Below are 11,944 nucleotides of genomic sequence, written 5' to 3'. Positions count from 1 at the left end.
CCGGCGAGGCAGAGAGGCCCCTGGCCGCCCTCCGCCCCAGCGAGGCACGGCACGCCTCGGCGCTGGCGGCAGCTCAAGGCTGAGGTTTACGAGGAGCTGGGCGTGAGCGCGCAGGTAGAAAGGGAGGCGCGGGTGTTGCAATCGCCCTCTGAGGCAATGTCAGGAGCGGAGGCCGGTGCCAGGAGGGAGCCCGTTCGGCTGGCGCCAGAGGCCGCGGGAGCTGGCACGGGTCCTGCTGCGTGTGCGCGTTGGGGAGGCCACGCGGGGAGGAAAAGCGGGCTGTGCGCCCCCAGCACCCTTCCCAGGGCCGATCTATCCCAACCCCGAGCGAGCAAATGAAGGCTGCTAATTAATGATGTGCGCCTGAAGGGGGGAGGCTGGGGGCTGCGGGTGGGGCTGGGCGGCGGGGTGGGGAAGGGAAGGGAGGGGAAGGGAAGGGAGAGGAGGGGAAGGGAAGGGAAAGGAGGGGAGAGGAGGGGAGGGAGTGGCCGGGGGCGGCTCCGCAGCGCCGCGGCCGCCAGAGCCGGGGCTGCTGCCATGGGGCTCCGCAGCGCCTGAGCGCCCGTCCCCGGGCACCGCTCCGCACCGCTCCGCACGGCCCCGCACCGCCCCGGCGCCATGGGCGATGTGCTCTCCACTCACCTGGACGAGGGCCGCCGGCAGCACATCGCAGGTGAGCGCCCCCCGAAAGTGACCCCCCCCCCCCAACCTCCTCCCATCCTCAGTGGGGAACCGAGATTCGCGTGGTGCCCCCTCCGCCGTCCCACTCCATGTGCGTCCACCCCCCCCAACCCCAACCAACAACTTTTCACCAGCTTTATTTTAAACTTTTTCACTTTTTCAATCCCTATGCACCACGTTGCATTTCTCCCCCTCCACGTCCTGCCTGCCCCCCGGCTGGGCACAGCCTGTGGGGTTTTTTGGGGAGGGTGGGGGGCAGGACCCCCAAAGTGCCTGCCTGCACCCCAATAAAAGGCTGGGCTGTGCGGGGTGTCTGTGCTGGCTCCGGGGACGGGATCGGGGGCTGAGCCCAGGAGGGCAGGGGGGGAGCAGCGATGCTGGCACGCCGGGCTGTCAGCACGGCCACCAAGGGTTTTGCTGGCGCTGGGCTCGCAGAGAAACTTTCCCCTCCCTGGCAGTGCTGGGGGGGTCCCAGGGGCTCCAGGAGTTGGGGGAGGACCGGGGGAGCCCTGCTGGCAGGGACCGGGCGGGGTGACAATGTGGCCATTGAGAGCCCCGGCGGCCGTGCCGAGCGTGCGATGCCCGATTAGTGCCGCCCGGCGCGGGGCGGTGGCCTTTGTACAAGCAAGGGGCTGTCTGGGACTGCCTGCGGGGACTCGTGTGACCCCCAGAAGAGGGGTCACCCACCCCCCACCCCCGGGGGTGCTGCGCCTCGCTCTGCTCCAGCTGGGGCTGGGGTCTGGTACTTTGCTCCCTTAGTTCGACCTCCCAGCCCCTTGGTGCTCGGGCAAGCAAAAAAAAACCTCTCCAAACCCCTCCCAAGCACCGGCACCGTGCACCCCACAAAGTCACCCCCAGCCAGGTGGCACAGAGGAGCACGGCTTCATGCGGGACCCTGCGTGGTGGCACGTCTCGAGGCCCCGGGAGGCTTCAGGGCTGTCGCTCTGCCCCATCATTTCTCCGTATTTTTCTACACGCATGGCTCTGGAGCGGGGGGACCCGAGGGCTCCCGGCGGAGCCCATCCTGCCTGCCAGGCCCCGCGGCCGGCTCGCAGGAATGCTTACGTGGTATGCGGCTCAGCAGGACGCCAGCAGGTTTGCGAGCTTTGAAGCAGAGCTCGTAATGAGCTGTGGGTTTTCATGTTGCGAGGCTCGGTGCAGCCGGTTTGCGCCGGGGGCTCGGGGCTTTGCGCCGCGCCGGGTCTCGCTCCGTGGCTCCGAAGCACGTCCTGCGTTGCCAGAGCACATCCCTGCCGTCTTAACCCCGAAGAGCACGAGGAGGAGAAGCCCGGCCGGGTGCCCAGGCAGCAGTCTGGCTCTGCTGGGCACAACCAGGGCGTTGGCAAGGCGAGGCAGAGCGCCTGCGCCTGGCGGGGACCCAGCGCTGTGCCGGTGGGTTTCAGCCCACACTGGGGGGTCTGGGGGCTGTAGGGGATTTTTCATGGATCTGTGCAATAGAGCTCATGCTCGTACGTGTCCTGCCCGTGCTACAGCTCTGAAGTTTCAGGGTGAAAGAGGGGGGACCTGCACTTGCCCTGGGACACCCCCAGGAGGGGCTGGGGTCCGCCGGTGTCACCGAGCACCCCTGTGCTTTAGGTCTGGGCTCCTGGCGGGGTGGGAAACCTCACGAGCTGGGAGGGGCCGCAACCCGACAGGCAAGGCACGACTTGCTGTCAGGCATGCAAAGCAACTCGGTGGGGAAAACTCAGGGTTTTCCTGCTAGCTCGGCCTGCTCGCTGCTGCTGCTGCCGGCACCTGGAGCCGTGGAGGGGGCTGCGGGCTCCGGGTGGGGGCAGCGCGGGCTCGAGCCCTGCCTGCAGCAGGGACGGGGGCTCCCTGGACTCTGCTCCTTTGCTCTGCTCCTCCTGCAGCCCGCCTGCACCAGCGGGATCGGTGGGATCGTGCAGGCCGGGTGTGCAGCAAGCCCTGGAGCAGAGGGGAGGTGACATTCTGCGCCAGGTCCATCTTCCCCGCCGGGAGCAGAGGTCTGAGCATCCGCAGGTGGGCTCGAGGCAGGAGGGAGGTGGCAGTCCCCTCTACCTAGGGACCTGGGGTGTAAAAAGCCGTGCTGAGACAGTGGTGAGGCTGATGCCAATGTCTCGTGGAGGTCATGAGCTGGAGGAGTGCGACGTGCGTGTCGGCAGCTCAGGACAGGGGGCTCCCTCGGGAGCAGGGGGCGATGGTGGGGATCCACTAGTCTCCTGCAGCCGGAGCAGCCATGCGGGGAGCGTAGGGATGCCTGGGGACGCTGCACTGGTGCCAGCAGGGCAAGCTGGGGCTGTGCTGACACCAGGGTGGATTTCAGGCAGCTCCTGCCTCTGTATCCCTCAGGTCTCTGCAGCCCCACGCTGGGGAGCTGTGATGGTGGGGGAACCGGTAAGGGCTTCCTTCTGCTGCCTTCCCTTAGGACATCATCCCGGCCTGAGTCACCCAAGCTTGTTTGTCAACACCCTCTGGCTGCCTTCCTCCTCCTCTTCCTCCCCTCTGTGGGTGGGGACTTGTTCCCGTTCTGCTGCACGGGCTGGAGCAGGGACCGGGCTGGAGCAGGGACCGCGTCCCCTCTCCTCGCGCAAGGGCACCCGGCGTGGGCACCGTCAGCAATGGGGACACGAAGGTGGTGGGAGCGGGGGGTCACAGAAAGGGAAAGGTTCACAGGTTGTAAAGCCCCCTAAGGTCACCCAGCCCAACCTAGGCTCCCGCTGGGGCTCCTGGCAAGGAAGAGACGCCGCTGGCTGAGCTGCGGGGCTCCGTGTCCTGTGCACCCTACTGATCTGGCACGAGGTCCTTGGTACCCAGCGGCACAGGATGGGTGCCCTGGGTGAAGCTCTCCCGTACATCCAAGTAACTCATCCCCACGAACCCCTTCTCTAGAGGGGTTCATGTTGGAGGGCGCGGGGCTGAGCCGTGGCAGGAGCTGGGTGCCTGCGTGGGGCTGGGGTCCCTGGTCCTGGCACCCTGCGGAGCCCCCGGGGAGGTGGGTGGCAGCACCGGGAGGGTCCTGGCGAGCTCACGCCTTGTTCTGGCAGCTCCGGGGAGTTGCCACCTCATTAACTGCTAAATAAAGCAGCTGTTAATTTGGGGAGGGGCCAGATGGGACTTCCTGCAGACACCAGCCCACGCAGCTGGGGCAGAGGTGACACGGAGCCCCACCGGTGCTGCCGGACCTGCAGCTTTTTGGCTCAGCGAGGGCTGCCGGGCACCGGGAGCTGCCGATCCCCAGCCCCGAGGCGAGCAGCCTCCCTCTCTGCTGGCAGCACCGGGGCTGCCGTGCGTGCCGGGGGACACGAGCAGGAGGAGCCTGGCCACAGCTTCCTTAAGCACGACACTTGTCTCTTTGCACTGGTCTTGGACGACCTCCAGGGCTCCCGGTTTAGTCTCGAGGCTCAAGCCCTCGCCTCGCCCCAGGGTTGGTGCAACCAAACCCAGCCGAGCTGGGCGAAGCCCTGCGGTGCCCCGGCTCTGGGTGCCGAGATGTGCCGCGGAGCCGGGGAGGTCGGGAGGTTTCTCGTAACGCGGTGCGTGTCTTCTTTCATCGCAGAGTAAATACCTCCCCTGGCATGTCGGGGCCGCGCGCCAGCGGGGAACGGCTGGTTCTGGCGTGCTGGGGCTCACCCGCAGCCGTCGTGTCGGGGCACGGGGCTGCTCGGAGCCAGCGTGTCGGGGCATGGGACAGCTCCGGCTGCGGGGGCCTCTGGGGCCGGCAGGCGGCAGGAGCCCTCCCGGCCTCGGGGACAGGAGGAGCTGGGCCTGGATTGCAGCCGAGAGCTCTCCTTGGGTCCTCGGATCAGGCCCAAATCCTCCCCTGGGCCCCAGCTCTGCAATCAGCCACCCCTGCTCCCATTGCAGTGACCAAGCACGGCCAAGAGCTGGCGTTTCCCAAGCCTCTGCCTCCCTCCTGCCCCCAGATCCCTGCGGGGGTCCCAGCCACAGCTCTGCCACTGCCAGTCTGGCTCTGCAGAGGTGACACACGGTGACACAGGTCACCGAGACAGCCTGAGCCCCCTTCCCATCCCCATCCCTCCTACAGTAGCCTGTGACTGGCTGCAGGATCCCAAGGCAGTGCCTCAGGGGGCTCCTCGCTGCCCTCCCCCCCCCGGCGAGGCTGGCACCGCTGTGCCCCCGGCTCGCCCCGAGCCTGGATGTGCCCCGCGGAGAGCCCAGTGCCGGGGGAGCCAAGGGGAGGAAAGGCCGGAGCAGGGCTGCTAATTGCGAGCAGATTTCCTGCGGAGCTGCTCAAGGACGGAGCGGGAGAGGAAGGAGCCAAACTCCACCTTCTCCCCCTTTTCCAAGGGAGAGGGCAGTGGCGCTCAGCGCGGGTCCCTGCTGTGCTGGTGGGGCACCGTGCCCGTCCCCGTGTCCCCCGGCAGGATCTGCCCCCGGACACTCAAACCCCCGAGCTGGGTGTCCCCATGGAGGTGGCAGGGGACATGGGGCAGGACCTGCTGCCTGGGGCACAGGGACTCATCCTGGCTCCCTCTCCCTGCTGCCAGCGCTGCCCAGTGCCACGCGCGATGCCCATCGGGGGCGTCCCCGATGAAGGGACGCGCCCCAAAGCTGGGTGACCCCAGTGTCACTGCACAGAGTGGTGGCTGCCAACCACCTCTTGGAGCAGGGGCAGCCTGGCCACGGGAAGCACCCTGAGCCCCTCTGCTGCTCCCGGCCGGGCCCAGGGCTGAGCACCACCTCCCTCGCTGCGGGACCAGGCGGGTGCCCCACTGCGGCCGTGCCCCGCGTGCTGTGGGGCAGGTGGGGGCGCGGAGGAGCCGGCGCAGGCAGGGAATAGGAAACTCTCCAGCCGCAGGGACAGAGCCCAGAACAGGCTGAGGGCTGTTTTGTTCAAATAACTCTTCTTTTTTTCTTCTTTTTTTTTTTTTTTTTCTTCCCTTTGACGTACATAAAAGTCTTTGTTCGGTCTCCTCCCCCGGTGCTGGATTGGGTTTCCCGCTGGCACTGGGAGCGGGCCAGCTCCAGCTCTTCTCCCTGGGGCTGGGCGAGGGGCAGGAGGGGGCCACCTGCTCGTGTCCCCGGGTGGGCACTGCCACCTGCAGAAGGGACCACCAGGATGTCCCCAAACGAGAACCATCCACCTCCTGCCGTCCCCAGCACCCGGAGACACTCGGAAGGCGGGTGGGGATGCCCGCGTTTGGGCAGGTCCCTTTGCCCCGGGGACCCCAGGACCCTCCTGACCCCACGGAGCTGTCGGGTGGCTCCCAGGCACCGCCGGACCCTGCGTGGGTGCCCGGAGGGTGCTGCGAGCAGCGCAGCGTGCGGTGGCGGTGATTCAGCCCCGGCCGGGGTTGCGCCACGCTCCGATCCCGAAGTGGCTCCGATCCCGAAAGGCCGGTGCTGGTGGAGCAGCAGCATGGGGAGGGGCGAGGCGGGGGCCTCTCCCAACCCCTCGTGCCCCAGCCAGGCACCGGTAGGACTGGGAACCCTGCAGGGACTGCGTGGGGACAGCCGGGCTGTCAGGGAGCGCGGTTACCTCTGGTGGTGGGCTTTAGTCTGGTCCCGGTGCCCAGCGGATGGCGGGACATGGGGCCGGGACCTGTGCCTGGGGCCTTGGGGCAGCAGGAGAGTGAAAAGGGGCGATGTGGGGGGGCTGCTGGGCCCCCACCCACCTCCCCGCTGGCAGTGGGGGCCTGGATCCATCAGGGTGGGAGCGAAGCTGTGGGGTGGGAGGGGATCTCCTCTGCCCCGGCACACGGGGGCTGCTCCGGGCAGGGCAGGCGCTTCGCACGCCTTCGGTGCTGCAGCCCTGGGCTCAGCCCGGCCACCGCCGCCTTTCCCAAGACAGGCAGGGGCCCTGGACAGGCCCTGGACGCTGGACGCTGTTTGTTATTCAAATGCACATTCCTTACACGCAGCCGGAGCAGCCCAGTTCCTGGGTAGCAGCAGGAGGCAGGCATCTGTGGGGCGGAAAAACACGGCTCCCACCAAAAACACGACTCCCACCAAAAACACGGCTCCCACCAGGGCGCTGAGCCCTCCCCATCGGGCTGGCTGCACCCTGACCTGCTGGGGGGGGCTGCTCCCCGGGGCTCCCCGGCGTGGTTGGGGGGCACAGATAGAGCAAGGGGCTTGGTCCAGCTCCCGCAGACCCCCGGTGCTTCGACCGTGCACAGGGCTGGGGGCACGGCAAGGAGGGGACGCGAAGCAGGGGTGGTGCAAGCCCCTCTCTGCCCTAAATCCCACGGTGCCGGCCCGGCGTCCAGCAGGCTGTTCCTAGGCCATGCTTAGCTCGCCGTTTCGGTCTCTCCCCCGTGGATTTGTGGTGTGCTGGGGCTCGTCCTGCGGACGCGCTCGGCGCAGGTTTGTTTGCTTTGAGCTGGGAGCGCCGCTGGGAAAGCACCCGGCTGGGCGCGGCGCCGCGAGGGACGGGGAGGGCGCAGCCTCCGCGGGGACAGCACCGGGCTGGGGGGGACACCGAGGGACAGGGGCTGCCGCGCCACGGCCCTGGGGACACCGGGGAGAGCGGCAGCACCGCCAGCAGCCGGGATGGGGGCACCCGGAGGGGTGGGGAGGTGGCTCTGGGACAGCCGTGTCCCCGCGGGCAGCGCGCTGCGCCCCGTTTGGGTGGCTGGGTTGGGGTTTTGGCTCCCTGGGCACCACGGGTGCTGCTCCCCCGGGGGCTGAGCACGAGCCAGCAGGGCGCTGAGCCCAGCTCCTTTCTCCTCCGAGGCTGTGCTGCCTCATCCCTTCCCGCTGCTCAGCCCCCGTCCTTCTCACCCTTCCCGAGAAGCGCGTGAGTCAGAGGGCGAGCAGGGCTGAGCTCAGCGCCGGCGCTGCCAGCGAGGGAGCGCACGTGGGGGCTGGGTGCATCCCCGCGGCCCCGCTTCGTCCCGTGCTGGGTCGCCTCGTGTGGTTTTTAGGGTATTCGTTACCCCCCCAAAATACTCGGCATGGTTTGAGAGCCCGTCCCACCGGGGTTATCGGCGCGGGGCTTGTCCGAGCACGGAGCCGTGCAGCCCGGTGATAGCGCGAACAAAGAGCTGGGGAGGGCAGCCCCCGCCTTCTGTTTGTTCCCCAGCTGGCTCCGGATAAACTTAATCTAAATCCTGATAATGCCCTCGAGCAGAAAGAGGCTGGGGGAGCGAGGGCTGGCCGATTGCCACAGGGCTGAGGGCACAGGGACGGAGGTGTCCCACCACCTCTCACCCCTCTGAGCTGGTGTCAGCCTCCCCTGGTGCAGGAGAGGGGAGATGCCAGCACCCCGGGTCAGCCACCCCACTGTTCTGCCCCCCTTCTTGTGTCGGGGAGCTGGTGCCTGAGCCCCCCAATTCCATCGTGCTGGGAACCCCCTCCCGCAGCGGGGATGCTGTGTCGGGGCTGAGTCAGGCCCCCACGGAGCACTTTGTGTTCTCTGGGTGGAAGCAGGGAGCTGAATTCCCAAAACACATCGGGCTTGGGCTTAACCCTTCGGGGGCGGCCGTGCAGGGTGATTTAAGCAGACGAGACGCCCTCGCACTGCTCCTGGGGGGCACCCCTGGCCCTGCTGCAGCCCCCAGCCCTGCTGGGCAGTCCTTAGGGTCGGCGGTGATGCTGCGGGGTGCGGGCACGCACGTGGGGTCTGCACGTCGTCCCCTGCTTCGTCTCGGAGCATCGTCCCCTGCTCCTGGCGTGGCACCGGGGTCGGTGCCTCTGCCCCGGCTCAGCGCGGAGCCCCAACCTCCTCTTGCGCCATCCCTTGGGCTGCTTTTTGCTAACGTCTCATTTCGGACACGATCCTGCCCTGCCCTGTGCCCAGCTGCGAGCCAGAGGGCGGTGCTGGTGGCACGGCGGGGGCGCTCAGTGCCATGGGGGACTCGGTGCCCGGGGGGGGGGGGGGCACCCGGTGCCCGTGGGCTGCGCCCTCCTCCCCCCTGCCCTGCTCGGCAGCTGCAGGGTTGCTCAGGGCTCAGGGGATGCTGTTGGTTAAGGGCTGGCTCAGCACCCTGTCCCCGGAGTGCTGTGCACCCTTGTCCCGGCAGTGCTGTGCACCTCGTTCCTGGCGTGCTGTGCACCCTGTCCTTGGTTGTGCTGTGCGCCCTGTATCCCCGGTGTGCACCCCATATCCCTGCTGTGCACCCCATATCCCCGGGGCGCTGTGCACCCTTCTGGAGGGATGCCCGGACGCGCTGGCTGTGTGCCACCAGGATTTGGGGCAAGGAAGTGTGCCCCAAGGGCAGCGAGGCACCTCTGGGCACATTCGGACCACGGTGCGGGACCGCTGGAGCACCAGGGGGTCACCTGGGCCCCCCCCTCGCCCTTCCACCACCTCCTTGCGGTGTCCCCCGGTGGACCCCCAACCGGGGGGGCCGGGGGGGCCCCCATTGTCCCGCAGGAAGGGTCGGGGCGGTGGGACAGGACGCGCGGGCAGGGCGGCGTGGGAAAGCCGTGGCGGGGACAGCCCCGGCTGCCGGCAGCCCCGTCCGCACCGGGGGGGCCGCTGGCGGGCGAGGGGGGGCCCGGCTGCTGCTTTGGCTTTGTTTGTCCGCCTGGAAGGCGGCTTCCGTCCATTCTTCGCCTCGCGGAGGTGTAAGCTGGCCGGGCTGGGGACGTCCCTGTCACTGGCCTGGGAGCCTACGCTTCCCCGCCAGCACCCTTTCCCCGCTCGCTAATCATTTACCGGCTAAATTAGCAATTAACTCCTGCCCCAGCAGCCTGGCTGCGCCATGGCCGGGCTGGCACGTGGTGATCACGGGTCCCCCGCCACCGGGATGTCCCGCAGGGCGTTGCCGCCACCGCGGGGGCTTTGCCGGGTTGGGGACACCACCAAGGGGACCGCAGGCGGTGGCACGGCCCCGCCGGGCTCTGCACAGCGCCGGGGCTTTCCTCGGGCCGCTGCTGACTCAGGCCGTGCGTGGGGACAGAGCCAGGAGAGCTGTCGTCACCGTGCGGGGGACACGGCTCAGCTGGCCCGGGGCGCGGGCTCAATGAGCCTTTTTGTCTCCTTTTTTTTCTATATATCTCATTTTTAACCCTGTGCTGGGGGGAATTCCTCCATGCCCTGTGCTCCCTGCTGCTGCTCCCGCTCCTCGTCGCAGCTGGGGGGGACGGGGGAGGCTGGGATCCCACGGGCACCCCCCCCGGCCCCTCCAAATCTATTTAAATAACATCAGAGAGGGCGGCCGCGGCCCCTGAAGGCTGCGTCTACCGTGAGGGATGTGGGGCTCCGGGCTTGCAAAACGGGATGTGGGCTGGAGGGAGGTTTCGGGGCAGTGCTCCCGCCCGCATTTGTCAGCCTGTGTGTGTGTGGACAGGGGCACGCCAGCAGCCGTGGCCACGTCACCTCGTCCCCCGTCACCTCGTTCCCTGCTGGCCGGGGCTGTCGGGGAGGTGCTGGGGGACCCCGAGGGGGCAGCCCCTTGTCCCCGCCACCTGCAGCAGTGGCTGGGGACCGGATTTTTGGAGCCCCCCCTGCTCCCCTGCGCACCTCTGTGCGGCGAGGCGTTAAATCCCATCCCTCTTCCCGTTAGGCTTTAACACTTGGCTGCCCGCACAAGGTCGTGATGAGTCAGGGAGGGGAAAAAAAACCACCTCCAGTCCCAGCTGAGCCGTGCCTTTGAAGGGTACGAGGGGGATGCTCCGGGGTCGACAATGGGATGGGGATAAGGGGTGGAAGCTTCTCTGGGCTGCTGGAGCTGGTGTCGCTGGTGGCTCCCCAGGCCCAGCAATAGGGGCAGCGAGGCTTTGGGGTCCGCCAGCACGGGCACAGCTCGTGGGGCTGGGTGCCTCCGCTCCGTGCCTGCTGGGCCGGGGATGCTCCTGCGGGTCCCATGGCTGGGGGGGGGGGGGGGCGGTCCCCAGCCCCGTCCTGTCCCTGTCCCCGTGCCCAGCCGGCTGCAGGCTGCGGTCACCGATGCCAGCGGTGACCCAGCGGGATCTGACCTCCTGCAGCCAGACCTGCTGACTCAGTGGCTGTTGAAGGCGTCACTCTCATTTTCACATGATTTCCAGGGGAAGGAGCCGTTGGGGCCCCGCACACTGCAGCCCTGCCCTCCCACGCCGCCCGCTCCAGCAGGCACTGCTGTCTGCCGGGCGCCAGCAGGAGCTGGTGGGGCTGGCACAGGATCGGGCCCTTCCCTTTCCGTTGCGTGGCTCCTTTTGGCCTCGTGGTGAGGAGGGAGAGGGCCCGCAATGCTGCGCAGCGCTGGCTCTGCGCGGGGAGCACGGGGTGCTGCAGATGCGGTTGCACAAAAAAAAAAAACCACCACAAAACCAACAGGAAAATCAAAACGCAGAGGGAAAATGTGAGGAGCTGGAAGGAAGGGGGCACAGGAGCTGGTGCCGGGCCCCAGGAGCTGGCAGCTTTCTTTGGGCCAGCCCCGGTGCAGGAGCCAGCCGCGCTCGCCTCCTCCCCAGCATCGCAGCCAAGGGTTTGGGGACATGGGGACGGAGGTGTCCCCTGAGGGCCTGCAGGGGCTCTTTGGGTTCTCCAGAAGGCACCCGGCTGCTGCTTGTGGCTCCGTCGTGCTGCTGAAGCTTTGAGTGCCGGGCACCGCTGAGGGTGCTGGAGCTGGTGCCACCCTCCAGTGATGCCACCTCCGGGCTCGACCCAGGACCCCTGGCTGCTTTTTGTCCTTTTCTTTGCTCTGAAAGGTGCGGAGCTGGGCTGTGCCCGGTGACGGGGCTGGCGGGCCGAGAGCTGACTTCTGCTTTGGGGTGTGCATGCGTGGGGCTGCCGGCGGTGCTGGAGACGTGGCCGGCGCAGGCAGCTTCTGCTCTCCGGCTTCTCCCCGGGCCGCTCGCCGCCTTCCCAGCCGGGCTGGCACGCCGCTCAGCCTCCCGCCCAGGTGCCCAGGGGCTCGGGCTGGCCCCAGCTGCTGTGGCCGGGCCGTGAACCCTCTGACGGAGCGAGGCCGGAGCGGCACACACCTCTGGGAGTGCCGGCGGTGGCAGGAGCTGCCCGGGGGCTGCGGCCACCCCAGCCTCCTCCCGAGCCCTGTGCCACTGCCTGGGGCTGGCGCCGGTGCCAGCACGCTGCCGCGGCCGCACGACCGGTCCTAGGGCTGGGCAGGAGCCGCCTCTCCGGGCCGGTTTCACCGAGATCAGCCCAGGTAGGATGCAGGGAGCAGCAACCCCGTGCTCCTCGCGCCTTGAGGTGCTGCTGAGGGGCAGCGGTCCGCCAGCAGCACCCCCCCCAGGAGCTGCTCCCCCCGGCACAGGCACCCCGTGGGGTCCCGGCACCCTGCCCAGCCTCGTGCCGCTGCCTCGTCCCACTGCTGCCGCCCATCGCAGAGCCCTTTTGCGGACTCCAGCGCGCTGCAGAGCTCCTTTATCTCGG

At 68.3% G+C, this 11,944-nt stretch overlaps 1 protein-coding gene across 2 annotated transcripts in view; it reads left to right on the top strand.

Moving 5' to 3' along the window:
- Positions 1-531: 531 nt before the first annotated feature.
- The window catches only part of NIBAN2 (niban apoptosis regulator 2), a 27,308-nt gene continuing 15,895 nt past the window's right edge, over positions 532-11,944 (top strand). For both annotated transcript variants that reach the window (XM_040531875.1, XM_040531874.1), the window contains exon 1: positions 532-673. In XM_040531875.1, coding sequence (XP_040387809.1) covers positions 619-673 — 55 coding nt within the window. In that variant the 5' untranslated portion in view covers positions 532-618. The remainder of the gene's footprint in view (positions 674-11,944) is intronic.

The sequence above is a fragment of the Cygnus olor genome, chromosome 19 (assembly GCF_009769625.2).
Source record: "Cygnus olor isolate bCygOlo1 chromosome 19, bCygOlo1.pri.v2, whole genome shotgun sequence".
NCBI classification, from domain to species: Eukaryota; Metazoa; Chordata; class Aves; order Anseriformes; family Anatidae; genus Cygnus; species Cygnus olor.
The sequence above is the reverse complement of the archived record's forward strand: the minus strand, read 5'-3'. Positions and strand labels throughout refer to the sequence as shown.